This window comes from Heteronotia binoei, chromosome 5 (genome assembly GCF_032191835.1).
Source record: "Heteronotia binoei isolate CCM8104 ecotype False Entrance Well chromosome 5, APGP_CSIRO_Hbin_v1, whole genome shotgun sequence".
Classification (NCBI taxonomy): domain Eukaryota; kingdom Metazoa; phylum Chordata; class Lepidosauria; order Squamata; family Gekkonidae; genus Heteronotia; species Heteronotia binoei.
This window is the reverse complement of record NC_083227.1, coordinates 44,764,719-44,786,414: the sequence shown is the minus strand read 5'-3', so window position 1 is coordinate 44,786,414 and position 21,696 is coordinate 44,764,719. Positions and strand designations below refer to the sequence as shown.

Genomic DNA, 21,696 nt, shown 5'->3' with positions numbered 1-21,696 from the left:
TTTCCACATTATATAGAAAATCTTGTATTTATAGCATACAGAAATAGCATTTCACAGACTTTAGGGTTCACCCCACCCAAGAAGTTGTTTCAGATCTCCCCAAAATGACAAATAGAAATGCTATATAATTTGAGTAAAACTTGGTCTTTAACAGTATTTCACTCATTCCAATAAGAAAATTATATTTCATAGTATTTTTCAGTGTTTCCCAAAACCTCCAATTAAAAAATGAAAAAGTCCTCAGATTTTTCATGCTACATTCGGAGTGAGTCTGCAAAACGTCTGCAAAAGCATTCCACTCATTGCAAAGAAAAGTATGTTTCTTAGGGGTTCCCCCCGCCCCGTGCTCCCCAAAGTGTCCCAATTTTTCCATTGGACAAATCAAACAAACACCCTCAGAAAAACAGATGCCCCCCACCCATTGCCTCCTATGGCTTTACAAGCTGTACAGAAGGGAGCATTCTGCCCGCTGATGCTTCTACCATCACTGCACCATTTCCCAAGGGAGGTAGTGAGGTGCTAAATTTTGATTTAATCAACCAGCCGGTTCATCTTAACAAATTTTGTTTCAGAAAAAGAGCGCACTTCATACATATTCTGGAATGCTGGCTAAGCACAGTAATATATCTCTAGATTTAAACCAAGATCATACTGCTGCCTTATAAAGCCAAGTCAGACACTTAATCCCTTTGGTATGTAAAGAGTTGGACAATCTTTGTTCATTCTATTTTCAGAGCACTAGCAAGCTCTATCTCTCAGGATCACTGTCTTCCACAGTGAAAACTGAGAGATTTATAGGGTATCTAGAAAAGTTTTTAAAATATAGAAACAAATTAGATTGATGACATGAAAATAAAATAAAAATATATATGCGCACAAATGTCTTATCAACTGAAACAAGGGAAAACAATTCATGTTCCAATTGTAGCAACTGAAGGCAAGCGAAGTAACCTATTGTACCAGGGAGTCTGTCACAAGGGCTCTGTGTTTCTATACCTGAGAAATAATACGCTCCCCATCTTGATAACTCTTCTCCCCTATTACATCCACAATCTTCATTCGCTCTGAAGGCTGCAAGAGAAAGGGAAAAAATGAATTCTGCCAAGTCCAGCCCTCCTTCTGGCACATCCCGGCTAACTGAATAACAGGGTTGCCATTTGGGTTTTGCTGCTGCAGCTTGTTTCATTATCACTTACTGGCTGATATTTATAGTCATTTATAGCTGCAAGCTCCCTCTTTATATGGAGGAGGAAAAACAATTTAAATAAACAAATGTAAATTTACAAGCAGCACTTTCCATCTACTTAGATTCACAAAACAAAACAAAACTAATTCTTTGCATTGTGGGAGCTTTCCAAGGAACTATAATTCCGCTTAAAATAGAGAAGGAGAAGAAGGAGAAGGAGGAGGAGGAAAAGGAGGAGGACGAGAATGCAAATTTATACCCCACCTCTCTGAATCAGACTCAGGGCAGCTTACAATCTCCTATATCTTCTCCCCCCACAACAGACACCTTGTGAGGTGAGTGGGGCTGAGAGGGCTCTCACAGCCGCTGCCCTTTCATAAGAACATAAGAGAAGCCATGTTGGATCAGGCCAATGGCCCATCCAGTCCAACACTCTGTGTCACACAGAGGCCAAAAAATTTATATATATATACATACATACATACACACACACATTGTGGCTAAAAGCCACTGATGGACCTCTGCTCCATATTTTTATCTAAACCCCTTTTAAAGCTGGCTATGCTTGTAGCTGCTACCACCTCCTGTGGCAGTGAATTCCACATGTTAATCACCCTTTGGGTGAAGAAGTACTTCCTTTTATCCGTTTTAACCTGACTGCTCAGCAATTTCATTGAATGCCCACGAGTTCTTGTATTGTGAGAAGGGGCATCATCTTGTAAACCTCTATCATGTCACCCCGCAGTCGACGTTTCTCCAAGCTAAAGAGCCCCAACCGTTTTAACCTTTCTTCATAGGGAAAGTGTTCCAAACCTTTAATCATTCTAGTTGCCCTTTTCTGGACTTTTTCCAATGCTATAATATCCTTTTTGAGGTGCGGTGACCAGAATTGTACACAGTATTCCAAATGAGACCGCACCATCGATTTATGCAGGGGCATTATGATACTGGCTGATTTGTTTTCAATTCCCTTCCTAATAATTCCCAGCATGGCATTGGCCTTCTTTATTGCAATCGCACACTGTGTTGACATTTCCAGTAAGTTATCCACCACGACCCCAAGATCTCTCTCTTGGTCAGTCTCTGCCAGGCCATTCCAGCAGGTGCAAGTGGAGGAGTGGGGAATCAAACCCGGTTCTCCCAGATAAGAGTCCGCACACTTAACCACTATACCAAACTGGTTTTGCTACTTATTCCTGAGGACTTGTTTGCCCATTCACCGCTCCAAACAACCCCACAATTTCCCCATCCCTTTCTAACCTGAGATAATGCCTCCTGTGGACCTGGGAGGTCCAAAGAAAATGGCAATGGAAAATCATGCCTTCTCCTTCCCACCACCTCTGCCAAAGCATGAAGCTGAGCACAGCAACACATGCACTGTCCCTGCTACCATTTGTCCTTGGAAGCAACGGAAAGCAGCCGCTGCAATCTCTTCCATCCCATACCAGGTTTTGTATGCAATGCTTGTGTCTTCATTCTACGTCACTGAACCATCAGGTCTCAAGCCACAAGCAGGACATGGAAGAACTGAATGTGCAGCCTACTGTGAAAGCAACTGGCTCAGCACTACCCTATGCTATCATACGCTGATAAGTTCTCAGGAGGAGACTACCTGGATCATATCAACAGGCCATCTAACATACAGGTCAGCCCTTTGCAGACTCCAAATGTGGCTTGACATATGAACATACAAAGCTGCCTTATACTGAATCAGATCCTTGGTCCATCAGTCAGTATTGTCTACTTAGACTGGCAGAGGCTCTCCAGGGTCTCAAGCTGAGGTATTTCATGCCTACTTGCCTGGACCCTTTTCAGTTGGAGATGCTGGGGATTGAACCTGGGAACTTCTGCTTAGCAAGCAGATGCTCTACCACTTAGCAAGCGGATGCTCTACCACTGTCCTTCCCACATTCTCCCACTATACGTCCTTTGAACTTAGTGAGGCTGCTTCATCTCAAAGCCTCCCATGGGGGCAAGGATCCAGAGGAACAGCCAATTACAATGCTGTTTGGTGTAGTGGTTAAGTGTGTGGACTCTTATCTGGGAGAACCAGGTTTGATTCCCCACTCTTCCACTTGCACCTGCTGGAATGGCCTTGGGTCAGCCATAGCTCTGGCAGAGGTTGTCCTTGAAAGGGCAGCTGCTGTGAGAGCTCTCTCAGCCCCACCCACCTCACAGGGTGTCTGTTGTGGGGGAGGAAGGTAAAAGAGATTGTGAGCCGCTCTGAGACTCTTTGGAGTGGAGGGCGGGATATAAATCCAATATCTTCTTCTTCTTCTTCTTCTTCTAGTTGAAAAGCTTCCTGCAGAAAACACAGTGCTGCATCTGTTTTTACAAGGTCCTGTAAGGCGGGATTGACCAACCCCCGTAAGCATTTACAAGAGCTGAACAGGCATCTATAAGTAGTTCCTTCAAAGCTTTGCGGAACTTTACCTCTAAAAAGAACTTTACCTTTACCAGAAAGAACTTTACCTCCAGTGACTTGAGAAGGGGCACCGATTCAATAAATAGTTCGAATGTCTTCCTTTTCTTTGCATTGTTTTTCAGTATAATTCTTCTGAATGTCACTCGATCCTTTAAGAAACAGCACAAGAAAGGAGCTTATTCTCCTTGATCATTATGGAGTTCATGAAACAAACACAAAAAGCTGGAGGATAAGCACAAAGGAGTCCTCCAAGCTGACCAAACAACCAGTTCCCAGTTCGGAAGGAAAGAGAAACAAAGAGAGTTAAGTTGAGCTTCCTCCAGTTAGCACCTGTTGTTACACTACCCTAAGTAGTCATTTGTGCAGATAACTGGACATAAATGGAACCATAAGGGTCTGTAGGGCAAGTCCAATGGAGAAGAACAGAAGAACCCCAATGTATGATTTTCTGGAACAGCACAGACCTCATACAGCAACTTCCATGTTTATTCTCTCCTGTGGGTAGGAATCAATGGAATATAATGTGGCCACTAGATGGTAGTATAAGACACTGTGGGTTATAAATCCACTAAACACTGTTGAGTTTGTTCTGAGGACCACATTCCCATGTTAAGTTTTCATACTCTCTAAATGCATCCACATGTCCGAGGACTATGTTATTTGTGATGTTGGAAAGGACAGAGCGGTGTTATTTTTGTTCCAGTGCACTGTAAACAAATGCATGCAAGCAGGCAGAAACTGACATAACCACCCCCATGTTGCAAAATTCATATGCCCTTTTAACACGCGGGGGGAGGAGAGAGAGAGACAGAGAATGAATATATCAGTCTTTCCACTATGGAAACAGGAATATGCTGCACATGAAGGTTTTAATTATGCGATTACCTGCCTTCAATAGGACAGGCAGCCATTTTGCATGTCACTTGTTTCTTTTAAAATTCAGTATCTCTGCCTGTTCCATTAGAACCCTTTCCCTCTCAGCCTATCTTTGCCATTTTGTTCCTGCTTTTAAAAAACACAAACTTGTGTCAATAATAAAGGGAGCCAACAGCAACTGAGGACAAGCTGTCCTTTGAAATATTCTGCCTGAAGACTTGGCTTCATGTGCAAATATAATACTGGAGAACTCCTTCAAATTGAAATGGAAAGGCATAGCTAAATCCCTACCTACCAGAGAACTGAAGCATACAGCACATAGCTTACCAGAGTGCCAAAATTCTTGCTCCTGTCTTGAAGGGCATATAGATTAGATTGTTAAGATTTTACCTTCAATGTGCAATTCAAGAAGAGTGAGAGGATGTGAAGGATGGCAGTTTGACTAGGGCAGAAAGTGGAGTTAATACTGCATGTTCAGTATGCCAGAAATATGTCAAAGCAGGGCAAATATTTGCAGACTTGAGTTTTTTACATAGATGCAGAAAGGCAGGTCTTAAGAGATGCCATACAGAAAGGAGGAAGATGATTTGTCTATGGCAGGGGTAGCCAAACTGTGACACTTTCACACATATGGTGTGGCTGTTGAAGCTGCCCCCCATCCCCCACCCCATCAGCCTGCTTGGAGAAGGCATTTGACTCTTTAAGTCACTTTTCCAAGCCAAGCCAGCAGGCAGCTTGCAGAATGCATGTAAAGTTAAAGTTGCTTTCTTTCTGCTTCACCCTCCCCACCTATTTGCCTTTTTGCCTTCCTTCCTCCCTCCAGCTCTCAAACATCTATGTTTGTTCTATGTGGCTCTTATGTTAAGCAAGTTTGGCCACCTCTGGTCTATGGTATGAACATGACTTAATGAACAACTGAGCTGTAAATGATACTCAGCATGTAATCTGATGACAGGGGAAGCATCCAATTCAGTAACAGAATGGGATGAGGACATGGTTCAATTTCAATCACAGGGAGCAAAACGAAAACACAGCATAGGTTAAAGATTAATCATGGCAGCCAAGGGTAGTATTAGGAGACTGGGGGACTTTATTTCAAAACCTGGGTATAACTCCATCCCAAATCACTCAAAGCCACATCTTCATTCTGACAGAAATCAAGCACTAGAGTCTAGGGAGATGTTTTTATATGCTTTGGGAGTAGTAGAGAACTATGGTTCTACCCATTATCTTTCCCAGTTGAAAGATAATTTCCAACCAGACTGCAGTTTGGTAAAATGGCTATGGCCTCCAAAGATGTAATCAATTCTAGAGCTATTGGGCATCAACTCGAAATGACCAGAGCCTCTAAAATGCCCTATACAAGATTCAGCTTTTCTACTGCAAAAGCACAGTGATCCCAGCCAGAGGAATTTGCTCATATTACCGAAATGGATATTCTGAGCAGCCATGACTGGGAGATGACACAGAACTCTGTATCTACCATGGGATTCACAAAGATCTGCACATGATCATTTAAGCATTAAAAAAAAAAATCAAGCAAAGGAGAAATCCTATTCACACATCTGCCTTCAGTTAAGTTGCTCTGAAAGAGTGTTTGGAACAACCCCACCTTGCTCAATAAAGATGAACAAAAGGATGAGAGAAAGGAAAACCAGTTATGTAAGAGAAACAGCGAGTCAAGAAGGGTGAAGGAAGGCATCCTTGGAAAGTAAGCTGATTTCTGGAGCACAGCACACCTGCATTATTAAGGGATGCTTCCAGAAGTAGCCAATTGTGTGGTAAGGCAAAAAATAAAAGTCCACATTTTAACGGCTGCACAGCTATGGCACAAAACATTAATTCAATTTCTGATTTTTGTCAGTGCAAGCTTACAATGGTGTTTACAGTGAATGGCTCCTACATGTAGTGGGGGAGGGAGACGAGAGGAGAGGAGAGCCTATCATTCATAAGTGCCTCCAGGGCTATGGTGGTACAAAAGAAGAAGGGAACAATGGGGAGAATCTCTGGGAACTTGACAGTGATGCAGGCAATTAGTGGGGACATAATTATAGCCAAGCAAAACTCTCAACAAGGACATAAGTAGTGAGGCTATTTACATTTCTTCTCAACATTTTACTCCTTAAAAAAATCATTCTAGAAGAACTTGATCTAGTAATTGGGGGGGGGGAATTCTGGAACAAGCTGTTACCATTCGTTCTGCCCATCTCTGATCAGTAAACTGACATTACCTTCAGTATTGTTGGCATGATTTACTTTGATTTTTATTGTTTTCAATAAAGAGCAAGAAAAGGATGGCAAATCTGTAAGCACACACCCAAAGATGCACAAGGATACTGGCATACAGAGCACCAGCTGATTATCAAAATCATTCTTATTATCGTACAGATAGCTTTAACATGGGTTGCCAAGAAGCCCAATGAATACAATGTAAATATAATCCAAGAGACTTCAAAGGCCTCTGTGACATCAGAGTCACCAAGGCAAACTCCGGCAGGCAACTATGAAGTGCTCCAAAATTAGCAGCTGCACATATACCGCAGATTAGTGCTGGAAGGAAAGTTGTTCATTTGAAATATATTCCAGGAAAAGAGGCAACGGCAATTGTTAGTTTTGGGGAATTTGGCAACGCTCTTTTCAGACCCACTCTGGGAGAAGAGAATTTACACAGACATTTTGCCATCTCCATATATAGATTCCCCAAAGCAGATGTGAAAAACCAATTATACAGCAAACTGAGCAACTAGCACATTTAATACTTGGCCGTGACCCAAAAAAAGCTGCACAAACCATTCTGCGTGCCCAAAGGAGTTTCGACTTGTGATTCCTCAGCAGCGGCCCGTCAAGCCAATTTGAAAAGCAGTTTGCAGCATGACATGGCAAGAGAAAGGTTTGAACTTCAAAGAATAAATTTAAAAAGCTAGGCATGCCAAAAAATTTACAAATATGGCAGCTATTTCTCCCTAAATAACAGTTTTTGAATGTAGCACTGCACTTTTTGGGGGGACAATTTTTGCTGAATAATAATAAATCCAATAAAATAAACTTTGGCCAGCAATCAGAACACCCATCCTGTTCCTGGGTCAACTTGCGTGGGGAGCGAGGGTGAAGGAGTCAAGAGTCGGAAGGGCTGAAAGTTATCGTAAGGGGGTGGCTGTCTGGAGCCTCTAGGACTGAGAGCTGGTTTCTAGGAAATACTACTATGAGTTTGGTACAGGCCCTGATTTGGTACAAGCCCTTTCCAACCAGACTGCGGCTTGGTAGAATGGCTATGGCCTCCAAAGGTTCAATGTAATCAATTTTGGAGCTATTTGGAAATGAAAATAAAGATATTAGCAAGCCCTGACAAATCAAGAATTGGCAAAATAACATGTTCGCTGAGCAACGAGGAATAGTAAAAGCTTGTAGACATGTTTTCCATCATATAATGCAAACAAATTAGAACAACTTAACCCCCAGAAGAAAAAAACTTACCAGCCCCCAGAGGGCCCCTTCTGTTGTAGCAACGATTGTTGCAGCTCTAGGAGTATTGTACATCAACGCCAGCTCTCCAAAGCTGCCACGGTTATCATAGCGGCCAACACAACGGGACTGGCCATCTCGCGATACAAAAATATCATACAGTCCCCTACAATCACAGAGGGAAGAAAATCTGGGCATTAAAACTCACAAAAATACTCATAATAAAGAAGCCCACACTGGCACAAACTCAAGGAAGAATGGCTACCTTGCCTTCTCCCCTTCCCCCACATTAAGACAAGAAAAAAGTTATCAAACCTCTCATTTGTAGTGTCGATAGAACATACCCCTGCCAGCAGTAAAACACCTTGCTCTTCCCTTTTTTTCTTTTTGTGTTCAGATAACCCCCAACAAAAGTGTTACATACTTTCTATAGGGATGGAGCCTATGGCTTCAGGAGCAAACAGTGCTCACAGTGGTGTATCTTTCCATATCTTCTCTTTCCCACAGCAGCCTACTGTGACCTCTAAAAAGGCACTTCTTGGGGTGGGGAGCAAGTGAGCCCCTGAAGACAAAAACTGTAGCAAGGAGGGGAAATCAGACAAAATTATCTCCACCTTGCTCTTATGCCCATGCAGCATTTGCTCTGCCACTTCTAGTTGGAGAACAGTGAGGCAGGAGTGAGTTTGCCTGATCCTCATCCTTTGTGCAATCAATTGTACCAGAGCCCTTTTGTCCATAGATCCCACAACCTTCCCTTTGCAGGGGTCACAGAGGACAGTTGGAGGAATGGAGACAACAGAAAAGACCACCACTGTGAGTGCCTTCCATTTGCACAACTGCACAACCATTTATAATCAAACACATTCCGCAACCCATTTTGTGCAAAGTAAGTCAGGCTGTACTGCCAAATGATGGTCTTGTTTCTATAAATTCAACTGTTCAAACAAAAACCCAATCATTTCATAACCAGAAGTTTTCTATGAACAAAATTCCAAGGAAATGCCTCTTCAGCATTTTTCAAATGACTTTTTAAATGGAACAACTTCTCTAAAAGCCTATGGAAATATTCTTGGAGTGACCCTGGCTTAAGTCTTGGCTTGGTGTTCATCCACAAAGTATGGTTTGGAAAACAGGAGAAAAGTCTTAATTATCACTTTAGAGGGTCAACTCCATCACGTCTTAAAACCAACATGAACAAATAAAAACATTGGTGTTTTATATGATACTCAAGTCCAGGTATGGCTTGTGAAGGTAGGTAGCAAAAATACTACCTAGCCTGAGTTCAGACATCATGATAAATGGTGGTTTATTTAAACTGTGGTTTGTGCAATGAAGTCTGGTTAGTCTACAGTTTGAAATAAAGGCCTTGGAAGGAGAGAAGGTCTTATATGAGCAGCTCCCCTTCAGCATAATCTATTGTTAACCAACCAGAGGCTGACTCACACATCCTCCTTTATTGGTTAGCTCACAATCAGTGCAACTCAGTGAGGTGTGAAGGTTTGGCCTAAACTATTTATTTAGGACTCCTATGAACAAACCCCAATTCTGCTAGGTAACAGGTTCCACTCCAGTGCTGAAGTGTCCCAGCTCCAGTGACAAAGTGTCTGGAACAAGCAGGGAGAGCATGGGCCACGGACAAAGTGACAAAGTGAACAAGGGAATAAACAGGCAAGTTTAGCAGACACACGACACAGAGTGTTAAAGCTGCAGTACTGCAGTCCTAAGCTCTGCTCACGACCTGAGTTCGATCCCCGGCAGAAGCTGAGTTTTCAGGTAGCCAGCTCAAGGTTGACTCAGCCTTCCATCCTTCTGAGGTTGGTAAAATGAGTACCCAGCTTGCTGGGGGCGGGGGGGGGGGTAGATTACTGGGAAAGGCAAACCACCCCTTAAAAAGTCTGCCGTGAAAACGTTGTGAAAGCAACATCACCCCAGAGTCGGAAACGACTGGTGCTTGCACAGGGGACCTTTCCTTTTCCTTAGCAGACAAGTGAGTTCAGCAGCAGAGTGGGAAAGCCAGAGCACTAGTCTCTCCATGTCCTTAAAAGGGTAAACACACTTTCCACAAACAGATCTACATAAATAGGAAATTTATTTTTTAAAAGAGGAATTAAAAAAAAAGCAGCAATGAAAGTAGAATGCCAGCAGGAAGGGGACTGAAAATAAATCAGCCAGTATCATAATGCCCCTGTATAAATCGATGGTGGGGCCTCACTGTGTTCAGTTCTGGCTACTGCACCTCAAAAACAAAATTATACATTGGAAAAACTGCAGAAAAAGGCAACTAAAATCATGAAGGGAATGGACCACCTTCCCTATAAAGGAAGGTTAAAAAGGTTAGGGCTCTTTAGCTTGGAGAAACGATGACTGAAGAGTGACATGAATGAGGTTTACAAAATTATGTATGGGATAGAGAAGGTTAAAAAAGTACTTTTCTCCCTTTCTCACAATACAAGAACTTGTGAGCACTCTGTGAAATTAAGGAGTAGATGGCTTAGAACAGATAAAAGGAAGTCGTCCTTCATCCAAAGAATACTTCAAATGTGGAAGTCACTGCTGCAGGAACTGCTAGCAGCTACAAGCATAGGCAGAGTCAAGAGGGACTGAATATAGGGAGCAGAGATCCATGTGTGACTATTAGCCACTATGTATAGACTGAACACTGTGTCTGGGGCAGTGATACTCTGTATTCTTGGTGCTTGGGGGGCAACAGTAGGAGAGCTTCTGAAGTTGTGGCCCAAGCTTGTTTGTTTCTCACCTCATTTTTGCCAAAAGGGAGGAGGACATAATCCCTATACTGATGGGTCTGAAGTACTGCTCAACAAATTACAGTCCATGAATTCAAACACCAAAACCAACCATAGATGACTGTCTAGATTTAGATGCTAGAACTAACTGAGGCTTGCTCAACCATCATCTGTAAACCACAGTTTATCATGCTCTCTAAATGCAGGCCTACTTGTGACATGGCCATGTGTAGCCTATGCATATCATTCCCAAGTAAAGAATGAACTATATATGCAGAACTGCTCCTTGAATATGCTTTGTTGTCATTCACAGCATATCCCTTCAACCATCTCTCCTTAATTTAAAAAAGCACACATGTAGTACAAAAATTTGTTTCCCAGCAATGCATTCCTAGTTACTATATTAGTTATTGGAATGCTACTAGGAGACCATTGAGTGGTCAGACAAGATGATGATGATATCGGATTTATACCCCTCCCTTTACTCTGAATCTCAGAGTCTCAGAGCAGCTTAAAACCTCCTTCACCTTCCTCCCCCACAACAGACACCCTGTGAGGCTGAGAGAGCTCCCATAGAAGCTGCCCTTTCAAGGACAGCTCTGTGAGAGCTATGGCTGACCCAAGTCCATTCTAGAAGCTGTAAGTGGAGGAGTGGGAAATCAAACCTGGTTCTCCCAGATAAGCGTCTGCGCACTTAACCACTACACCAAACTGGCTCTCTATGACAAGGAACTAAGTCATAAAATTAACAAAGCTTTGCTTTGGTTTCTTACCGTTCAACAACATAAAAGTTGTCTCCATCATCTCCTTGGTCAATTACATGTTCCTGAGGTTGCACTTTCCTTTCAAACATGGCATCGAGAACCTGTGACAGTTGTTCCTGAAAGGGTGACAGTGCTTTCATTAGTATTATTTGCAAAAAGAATTTTGATGCAGAACTATTTTTAATGCCCCAAATTATCTTGTTTATGCATAGAGTTCACATTCAGTGTATTTTTGGTCACTGAATCTAGTAATCATATTGTTAATTTGTACCCTCTTGTACTTTTGAAGCATTTCATTGCATTCACAGAGCTTCCTCCCTGTAGGGAAAACATGTATATATGGTACTATGTGAAGCATTCTTAAATTTTTTACACTACAATAAGGAAAAAAGTAACACTGCACATATTGGTTCCTTGAAGTAAGTCAAATACTGTACATTACATTACAGGAGATGTGTGTGTGTGTGTGTATAAAAATATCTCCACATTGCAATCATTTGCATGTAGAGACAATATAACACATATTAATGAGTACTGCACTTATGAAATTCCAGAAGTGTATATGTTTGGGGCAACTAATGGTGCTGCAGAGTTCATCACTGTGCTCTCAGGCATTAGTTTCCAGCGGCAATGTGGAGACTTCACTCAGCTTGCAGGGCAGCCATGTGTGGTAGCAACCAAAGCACTTTGCAATGGGTATAAACACTGAATAGTCAAGGCAGAGCACATTTGATACATGGAAACACTAAAGATTATCCTGCAGCTAAGCATGCAACTAAATGGCTGATTTCACTAATATGGAGACACCCATACAAAGTCCAAATGGTTTGTTTTTATCTTAAAATGTTGTTTGCGTTCTTCAACCCCTTTCCACCAATATAACAAACTCTGGAGAAATGGCAAATCAGGAAGAAGGCCACTCTCCCTGACAAGCTAGCTATCCATAAGCAGAGAGAGGATGCTCAAAAATAATTTTTAAAATGGGTAAACTGTGTGATCCCACTACCTACAATCAGAAGCTATACAATGAAGAAAAAGACTGTGCTGTATGTTATGCCCAGGCCTCAGATTCAGCAGGAGTTCACAGGAGCACAGCTCCTGAACCTTTCTGACGGTTCCCCTCCTCCTCCCCACCTACCTTGTCCACTGAATAGTAGGTGCAGCTGCATAACAATCCTTGGATTAGAAGAGTAGCCAGCCAGCCAGCCCCCAGGGGCTTTGCCATGCCCCCAGCAGCCCTCATTAACTTCTGGAGAAGCCTGTACCACCCTTTCTCCACTCTTATGTGATTTTCGGCAGTGGGTGGCTTGCTGGCTTTTTGACTGGGGTGGAGAGGCAAGAGAGCCCCAGGAGAGCGAGGCCTCCAGCCAGCCCAAGCAGGCCTCACTCACCTGGTTCTCTCCTTTCTTACATTGGGTTGCTTTTGGCAGGGGAAAGGGCATATGCTAATGAGTTATGTTAATGACCTCCGCCACCTATTTTTCTACAAAACGACCACTGGTCATGCCTACATCTGAAACAGTTCTGTGAGAAGCAAGAAGGAAAAGGCGAGTGGGATGAAGGACATATGAAAAAGTGAGAATCAAGAAAATAAGGGTCTTAACTAACAGCAAATCTGAGAGCAAAATAGTTTGCATTCAGTAGTAGATATCATCAGGAAATGTTATTAACGTACCCACTACAAAAATGAAGGAAGACTTGTCTAACAAGAAAAAAACCGTATGATTACAGCATGCGTGCTTCAATGCAGAGTAATTTAATGTAATTTATTGTTTTATGGTAGAAGTATCTATTGTAAAGAAGCTATACTGTCAAGTTGCAATTTTATTTGTTTGTGAAATTGTGGTTCTAGAATGGATTTATGGGACTAGCTCAGACACACATTGGTGTACACGGTTTGGATTGCTAAGATCCAAGTTTCTATTTCTTTCTCTTTTTTGGTCCTCTAGCTGATGTCATGTTTTTCAAATTCTGCACAGAGATTTTTGCCCATTCTTAGCACATTTAAAAAAAAAACCCTGCCTGTGTTCAAATATAACCTTCCCAGTTTGGGTGATATTAGATCTATTAATAGCTAGCCGTGTTAATCAGCCTTTTCTAATAAAACATTTTCTGAACTTTTAGTAAGTGCTATTTAATAACAATGAATGTTTGTGCCTATTACTCACACAAATCTATATTATTCATTATTTAAATTCTTGACTGGCACAGACACTTGTGAAATCTGTTCTCAGTTGCTGCTGGAATCCAATGTTGCTTCCTTTTGAATTATTAAAGCCAAACGCACTATAACCAACATTTCAAAAGCACAATCTCAGTGGTCGCTAATAACTGTGGAATCAACTCTGCCAGTTTTTATACCACTTCTGCTGGGTGGAGTATGGAAGATTTTAGAAATACAGTGATCTGGGGAGCTGACACACAGACAAAAAAGGCTGTTCTGCCCTGTTCAAATCCTATCGAAGGAAGTTTCGGAGTTTTCATCACACCAGGATTCCCAGTGCTCATGCAGTCTTTCTAAACCATTACTAAAAGGGTTCATATTATAGGTTAGGTAGTCTTCAACTAAATCCAAATTAAATACAGTTAAGAAGAAATCCACTCCATTTAGCCAAGGACAAGCCCAATAACATTCAGAACACCACACACTGGCAAACAGATTAGAGATAAGGAAAAGTAGGGCATTTTTTTGCACACAGTTTGCATATTATATTCAGTTTAAAACATATGCCAGAATGTTTCACACTTTTCTAATGACTCTAACAACTTGCAAACAGCTGAAGATTGCTATAGAACAGGACCTTCTGGCGGCCCCATTAGAAGCACAATACATGGCAAGATGGAGTGAGCCCAATGTGCCCTACCCCAGATCAATGTCCATCCAATTTTCTCTAGAAAACCTACAGTGCAGTGATTAGCATGATTGCTATGGCTAGTGTTTCATTATTACCAGGGCAATTTTTGGTAGAAACAGCCCATCAGGAACTTATTTGCATATCTGGCCACACCCCTGATGCCAAACCAGTCAGAACTGCATTCCTGCTCAAAAAAAGCCCTGATTACTACAAGACTCTGGTGACTGTTCTAGGCCTATCCTCTATAAATTTGTCTCAGATCCTTGCAAATCCATCTCTGACACTGGTCAGCATTGCATCCTAAGAAGAGCAGCCCTGCTGATTCAGACTAGTGTTTCATCTAATCTGGCATCCTGTTTCACAGAGAGACCAATCAGTTGCCCTGGGAGCCCAAACAGGGTACAGAGCTCAAGACCCACCTCTGTTGCCGCCTCCCAGCACTGGGATTCGGAGGTTTATTGCCTCTATAAATGGAGACTCGGTGCAGCAGCACACTACTTAATATAGCATTTTAAACAGTTAATTTGGCTGTTTCTCCTGAAATCCCCCACCATTCAGTTTTATTAGGTAATACTAACTTATGGCAAAGAGGGAAAGTTGTCTATGTAGCTCCTGTAATCAAGCACATGATTTTGTAAGTAATACATCTCCCAGTGACTTCTATTACCTGAACTAGAAGACCCTAAATGCAGCCTTTCTTTACCCCAAGCTCTTGATCATTTTGCTTACCCTTTCCCTAATTTCACTGGGCCATTTCAAAAATGGAGTAACCAGAACAGCACCAGTATTACAATTGTGGCCATACTGTACATGTATACAAAGGCATGATGATGTTAAGTTTTTATTTTCTATCACTTTCCTAATAACCACCATCATGGAATTTCTTTTTTTCACTGTTCTTCTATTTTTATTGAGGAAATCACCACAACCAAGGTCTCTCTATTGGAGAGCCTCTTTTTTTAAAAAAAAGATTTTTTTAAAAAAAAAAACATGAGAATTTGAGAGGGGTGTGTGCTTCACTTTACATTCTGGTAGATCATATATGGGTAGAAAACTAAAGATGGAGCAAAATAGTGGGCATTTCCTGCAATATTTTTCTTACAGACTTCTTAGTAGCACCACATAACTACTCTGAAGATCAAGAAACGGCTGCTGGGCTAGGGTTTAACCATTTCTGCTGCAGCTTTTCACCCATTTAACCCCCCTGCCTGCAGTATTAGCTTACCAGCAGGAAGACTTACTACTGCTGAACAGATCTTTTTTCCCTTGTAGCTGTAACTGCAGCTTTGCATGAGGGATGCATTTAAATCAGCAAAGGCAGGGAAGAAAAGGCTGCCACAACCCTTTCCCCAGCAAACCTGCTTGATCTTCAAAGCATCCACGTGAGGCTAATAATTAATCTTCAAAAACCTGCAGGAGATCATAACCATAAATCTCTTGCATCATGTCTCATTTGACCTTCATTTGACACATTCATTTGCTGGGGGGGGGGGGGTGTTAGTTTCCTCCAAGGTTTCCTCCATCCTGAATAAACTGGTGCGATCTACAAGCAAAACTCCCTCAATGCTCGCTCCCCCCCCCCAACTCCAGATCATGAATGAATGAGTCAAAGAATGGTGTTTATAGGGTTGCCAGCTCCCAGTTGGGAAATACCTGGAGATTTTGGGACTGGACCCTGAGAAGGAACTCCAGTTGGACGGGAAGGAACTTCAATGGGGTATAATGCCATGCAGTCTACCTTCCATAGTACCATTTTCTCCAGGTGACCTGATCTGTCACCTGGAGAACAGTTGCAAACTCAGGAAATCTCCAGCTACCACCTGGAGGTTGGTAGCCCTAGTTTTCCAATATAGATCCCTAAGGCACTTCGCTTAATTTTGTTAATTTCAAAATCTACTTGCACTTATTCTCTGCTGCCTGTTCTAATAAGAGAATCTGCCTTCAAAATGTACTCAAGATACAGTTAGAAAATTTGTCAAGCTTTTTTTCAAGTCGAAGTATAGGATGTTTACCAGATCATTTCTAATTACGTATTTGTTTATGCTTTCAAAAACAAAACCTAAACCTCCAAAATGTTGGTAAAGCAACAACCACCACCACCTCTGCCCAGTTTATAAATGTATAAAGTTGATGCAGAACCAAATACCAGCATTGCATGAGTTTATTATGTGTTTCATTTAAGTTTATGGAAGAAGATAAACTTTGGAAAAAAGAAGCTGTAATAGATATTATATTGCACCTAGTATTTTTTCCTTTTTTAAAAAAAATACATCAACCTCTGTGAAACCTGGGGGCCCAAATCAGTGGAAAACATGGAGAGGGGGAAAAAGGAGTATCACAGCTATCAAACCCAGAAACTGTTCCCCCAGACCCCAGGGGAACGTTCCCTGGCTTTCACCCAGGTCTTGATGTTTAAACTAGCCACAGGGGACAAGAATCACAGGCAAAGATTAACTCTTACTTTGCCTCAAAAGTAACTTTGCTGAGCAGGACCTAAAGATGCGTCGAGTGCAAAAAAATCCTTAGTCCTTAATCAGTGAAAAGCAAAAAAGAGTGTGTTCAGGTATTCAGAGGAAATAGTCATTCCATATTGGAACAACATCTTAGAAGATAAGGCAATTATGCACATTCTACTCAAACAATACACAAACAAAAATAAGGTTGCCAACATCCAGGTGGGGCCTGGAGATCTCCCAGATTACAAGTGATCTCCAGACTCCTGGGCAGTCTTTAAGCAGCAGCTGGACAAACGCTTGTCTGGGATTCTCTAGGCAGATCCTTGCAAGGAGCAGAGGGATGGACTAAATGGCCTGTATGGCCCTTTTCAACTCTGTGATTCTATTATTCTATGAGATCATCAGTTCTCCTGGAGAAAACAGCCGCTTTGGAGAATTGTACCCTGTTGAGGTCCTTCCTCTCCTCAAACCTCACCCTCCCTTGGCTCCTTCGCCCAAATATTCAAGTATTTCCCAATCTGGAGTTAGCAACACTACATCCCAAGCTAAACTGGATATGTGCATTGCTAGGGTTAACTCCATTTCTTCCTTAGATCGAGGACACCGTGGAGCTGCCCAGCAGAATATGAGGCAGAATGAAGAACAAAGACAAAAAGGTTCCTATTGGGTTATATACTTTTTAAAAATCTTAAATCCCCCATGTGAGATTGGTTTGTTTTTCCTGCAGTTTCTACGTTTCCTGTCTGAACCCCTCAATTATAAAAGGGTTGTTATAATGTATCTTTTGAATGGCCAGAACTCTTAGCACAGATCGACAATCTTCAGCACTATGCTGGGTTTCCAGGCCACCTTCAGACTGCTTGCTTTTACTGTCCAAACCAAATGTGTAACTCAGGTTGCAGACACTCAACGAAGATAACTGGATGATTGACAAAAACAGAGAAAAAAAATTTGGAAAGAAGTTGGCTGTATATTCTGGGAATCATCATACTCTCCTAAACTGCAGCTGAATTAAGATGAAGCTATATATATATATATATATATATATATATATATATATATATATATATATATATATATATATATATAGTATGCCTTTGAAAATAGGCCCTACATTTTTGTCCAGTTTCATAAAATTTCTGCAAATTGTTGAAGTTCAAGAAAACAGATCCTTCCATATTAGGGAAATATGGAATTATGTTTTCCATGCAGTACATTTCCTCAAGGAAGGAAGATAATTTAAAAAACCACATAACTACAACACTTGTTTTTAATTGACGATTTTCAAATCATTTTTAGAAACAGTTTTCTTTACCGTTTTATAGTGGGTTTTTCCCTCTGAATAATCATGTTCTATATTAGTTTTCATAAGCTGGAGACCAGCAAGTACCGTATTTTTCGCTCCATAAGACGCACCTGACCATAAGACGCACCTGCAGCTCCTTCCTCTAACACGTGTCGGCTTCTTCCCAGCCCCCAAGTCTCCCCCCCCCGCAAGCCCCGGGGCTCCTACTCCCGAGGAAGCACAGGGTTCCCGCAGCCCTGTGTCAGCCTCTTGGCCCCACCTCGCGGAGGGGAGGGGCATGCGCAGATTGGACCCACCCGCCGTCGTGCACGCGCGGATTGGACCCTCCTGCCCACCGTCACGCGCTCACCCTTGGCCACGCCCCTTCTTTGCAGTATTCGCTCCATAAGACGCACACACACACCCTCCACACTTTTTTTGGGGGGGGAAGTGCTTCTTATGGAGCGAAAAATACGGTAATTAATGGAGGAATAAATCAGTGCGAGGTTTTCTCCTGCTTCAAATATTCCCCTACCTACAGGATATAAGCAGCTATCAGGGTTTTAAGTAAGCCAACTTCCCAATCCTTTCCTGTTTTGCCATCCACCCCATGCTTCATGGCCTTCAGCATTCTAACCCTACTGCAGCAATTCCCATTCCAGATCAGGCCATGGGGAAGGATGCTTTTTTTTAATTTACTAATGTATATCTGGAAATCTTGTCTATTGGAGGCATTGTTTTACTGCTCTAAAATATAAGCACCCAACCATCCATTTTGCTGTTAGATTTCCCCACCACCCTTAATATCAAATTTTAATACAAAGAAGCATTCCAAATGGAAGCAGTAGAGACAGCATACAGGGCAACTTTTTTGACAGAATACAATATTGCAAACAATTCTACCATTTCAAAATACTTTTCAATTGGCATTTTAGGGGGGGGGGGGTAGAGGATCTATGAGGAATCACAGGGGGAGGACTGAGATGCCCCCATATTCTTCTCTAGAAATCTATAAACCCCCAAGGGTTTGGGCAGGCTAATTAATCCCCCCTTTGGGAAGGGGGTTGGTTGCTAATTTATGACATCATTTTTCTGCACATCAGGGAGAGTCCTAAGCATGTAGAAACCAGTCTGTGAACAGCCTGGCTTTGCTGCTTTTGTAATCACAACACTGCAAATCACTCTACTACTAGAAAGAATCAACACCACCACTCTGACAATATCAGCCAATCTCCAAAAAGATATTTATGCCTAGAATAAATGACGAACAATGCAGAACCTGCATTGCTCTTCTAGAACTCGCAAGAAGCATCAAGGAACTGATCTTTATGGTAATATTTCTATAATTATTCACCTCGCAGTCGGCGTTTCTCCAAGCTAAAGAGCCCCAAGCGTTTTAACCTTTCTTCATAGGGAAAGTGTTCCAAACCTTTAAGCATTCTAGTTGCCCGTTTCTGGAATTTTTCCAATGCTATAATATTCTTTTTGAGGTGCGGTGACCAGAATTGTACACAGTATTCCAAATGAGACTGCACCATCGATTTATACAGGGGCGTTATGATACTGGCTGATTTGTTTTCAATTCCCTTCCTAATAATTCCCAGCATGACGTTGGCCTTTTTTATTGCAATCTCACACTGTCTTGACATTTTCAGTGAGTTATCTACCACGACCCCAAGATCTCTCTCTTGGTCAGTCTCTGCCAGTTAACACCCCATCAACTTGTATTTGCAGCTGGGATTCTTGGCCCCAATGTGCATTACTTTGCACTTGGCCACATTGAACCTCATCTGCCACGTTGATGCCCACTCACCCAGCCTCAACAGATCCCTTGGAAGTGCCTCACAATCCTCTCTGATTCTCACCCCCCTGAACAATTTAGTGTCATCTGCAAACTTGGCCACTTCACTGCTCACTCCCAACTCCAAATCATTTATGAACAAGTTAAAGAGTATGGGTCGCAATACTGAGCCCTGCGGCACCCCATTGCTTACCGTCCTCCACTGCGAAGACTGCCCATTTACAATTTAGTCTGCCCATTGTTCGGAATCTAACAACACTGCCTCAGGGCAGACTAAATTGTAAGGAATTGGAGATTGGCTGTGAGGCTTTTGCGAACTTTTTTGCGGACAAGATCGCGTCGCTCCGCCTTGACCTCCCTGCCACATTGGAGGTAGTTAGTGAAACCGAGGCTCCGGGCCTGTCTTCGGAACATGTTCTGGATGGTTTCAGCCCTCTCAGTTTGGAGGAAGTTGACAGGATCCTCTTATCTGCACGCCCAACAACTTGTAAATTGGACCCGTGCCCCTTCTGGCTTATTAAATCTTGCCAGAGGGAGCTGAGATATCCTGTACGGGATATCATAAATAGATCCCTCGCGGAAGGGCAATTTCCAACACAGCTTAAAGAAGCGGTGGTCCGCCCCCTCTTAAAAAAAACATCTCTAGATCCGGCCCAATTGGCTCACTATCGGCCGGTTTCGAATTTGCCCTATTTGGGCAAACTTATTGAGAGGGCAGTGGCAATGCAGTTACAGACCTTCCTGGATGACACTTCCGTCCTTGATCCTCTTCAGTCCGGCTTTCGCCCGGGCCATGGGACGGAGACGGTGCTGGTCGCCTTAGTAGATGACCTGCAACGGCATCTGGATCGGGGCGGCTCGGCGGTACTGATGTTGTTGGACTTATCGGCAGCGTTCAATACGGTCGACCATCAGTTACTTGCCCGCCGCCTCGCCGACGCGGGGATTCAGGGGTTGGCCTTGCAATGGCTTTCCTCTTTCCTTGAAGGTCGGGGACAGAGGGTCGCGATTGGGGATGAGTTGTCCCGGAGGCACTCGCTTGATTGCGGGGTGCCTCAGGGTGCACTTCTTTCCCCGATGTTATTTAACATCTATATGCGTCCCCCCTTGCCCAGATTGCCCGAAGGTACGGGCTGGGTTGTCACCAGTATGCTTATGACACCTAGCTTTATCTGCTTATGGACGGCCGGCCGGTCTCCGCCCCACAAAATCTGGACCAGGCGTTACAGGCTGTGGCTGGGTGGCTCAAACAGAGCGGGCTGAGGCTAAACCCAGCGAAGACAGAGGTCCTTTGCTTGGGCCGTCGTGGCCCGGGGGGGGGGAAATACCCCTTCCGGTTTTTGACGGTGCACCGCTGATGGCGGCGCACAGGGTCAGGAGCCTGGGGGTACTTCTGGAGCCTTCCTTAACTATGGAGGTCCAGATAGCAGCCACTGCCAAGTCCGCATTCTTCCATCTTAGGCGGGCTAGACAGCTGGCTCCCTTCCTGGAACGCGACGATCTAGCAACGGTGATCCATGCTACGGTCACCTCGAGGCTGGACTACTGCAATGCCCTCTACATGGGGCTGCCCCTGTGTCGAACCCGGAAATTGCAGCTGGTGCAGAACGCCGCCGCCCGGTTGTTATTGGGGCTCCCAAGGTGGGAGCACATTCAGCCGGGACTTCGGGCTCTGCACTGGCTGCCAATATCCTACCGAGTTCGGTACAAGGTGCTGGTTATTACCTTTAAAGCCCTATATGGTCTAGGACCTGCCTACCTGAGGGACCGTCTCTCCCCGCATGTTCCCCAGAGAGCACTGAGATCGGGATCTCGAAATCTTTTGGTTGTCCCCGGGCCAAA

The 21,696-nt window shown here is 43.1% G+C and overlaps 1 protein-coding gene across 1 annotated transcript in view; it reads right to left on the bottom strand.

Moving 5' to 3' along the window:
- PRKAR2A (protein kinase cAMP-dependent type II regulatory subunit alpha) overlaps positions 1-21,696 on the bottom strand; it is a 123,813-nt gene that overhangs the window by 13,466 nt on the left and 88,651 nt on the right. Inside the window, exons 5-8 of the mRNA XM_060239396.1 lie at positions 11,467-11,573; positions 7,962-8,115; positions 3,659-3,760; positions 997-1,071 (exon numbers count right to left, since the gene is read on the bottom strand). Coding sequence (XP_060095379.1) covers positions 997-1,071; positions 3,659-3,760; positions 7,962-8,115; positions 11,467-11,573 — 438 coding nt within the window. The remainder of the gene's footprint in view (positions 1-996; positions 1,072-3,658; positions 3,761-7,961; positions 8,116-11,466; positions 11,574-21,696) is intronic.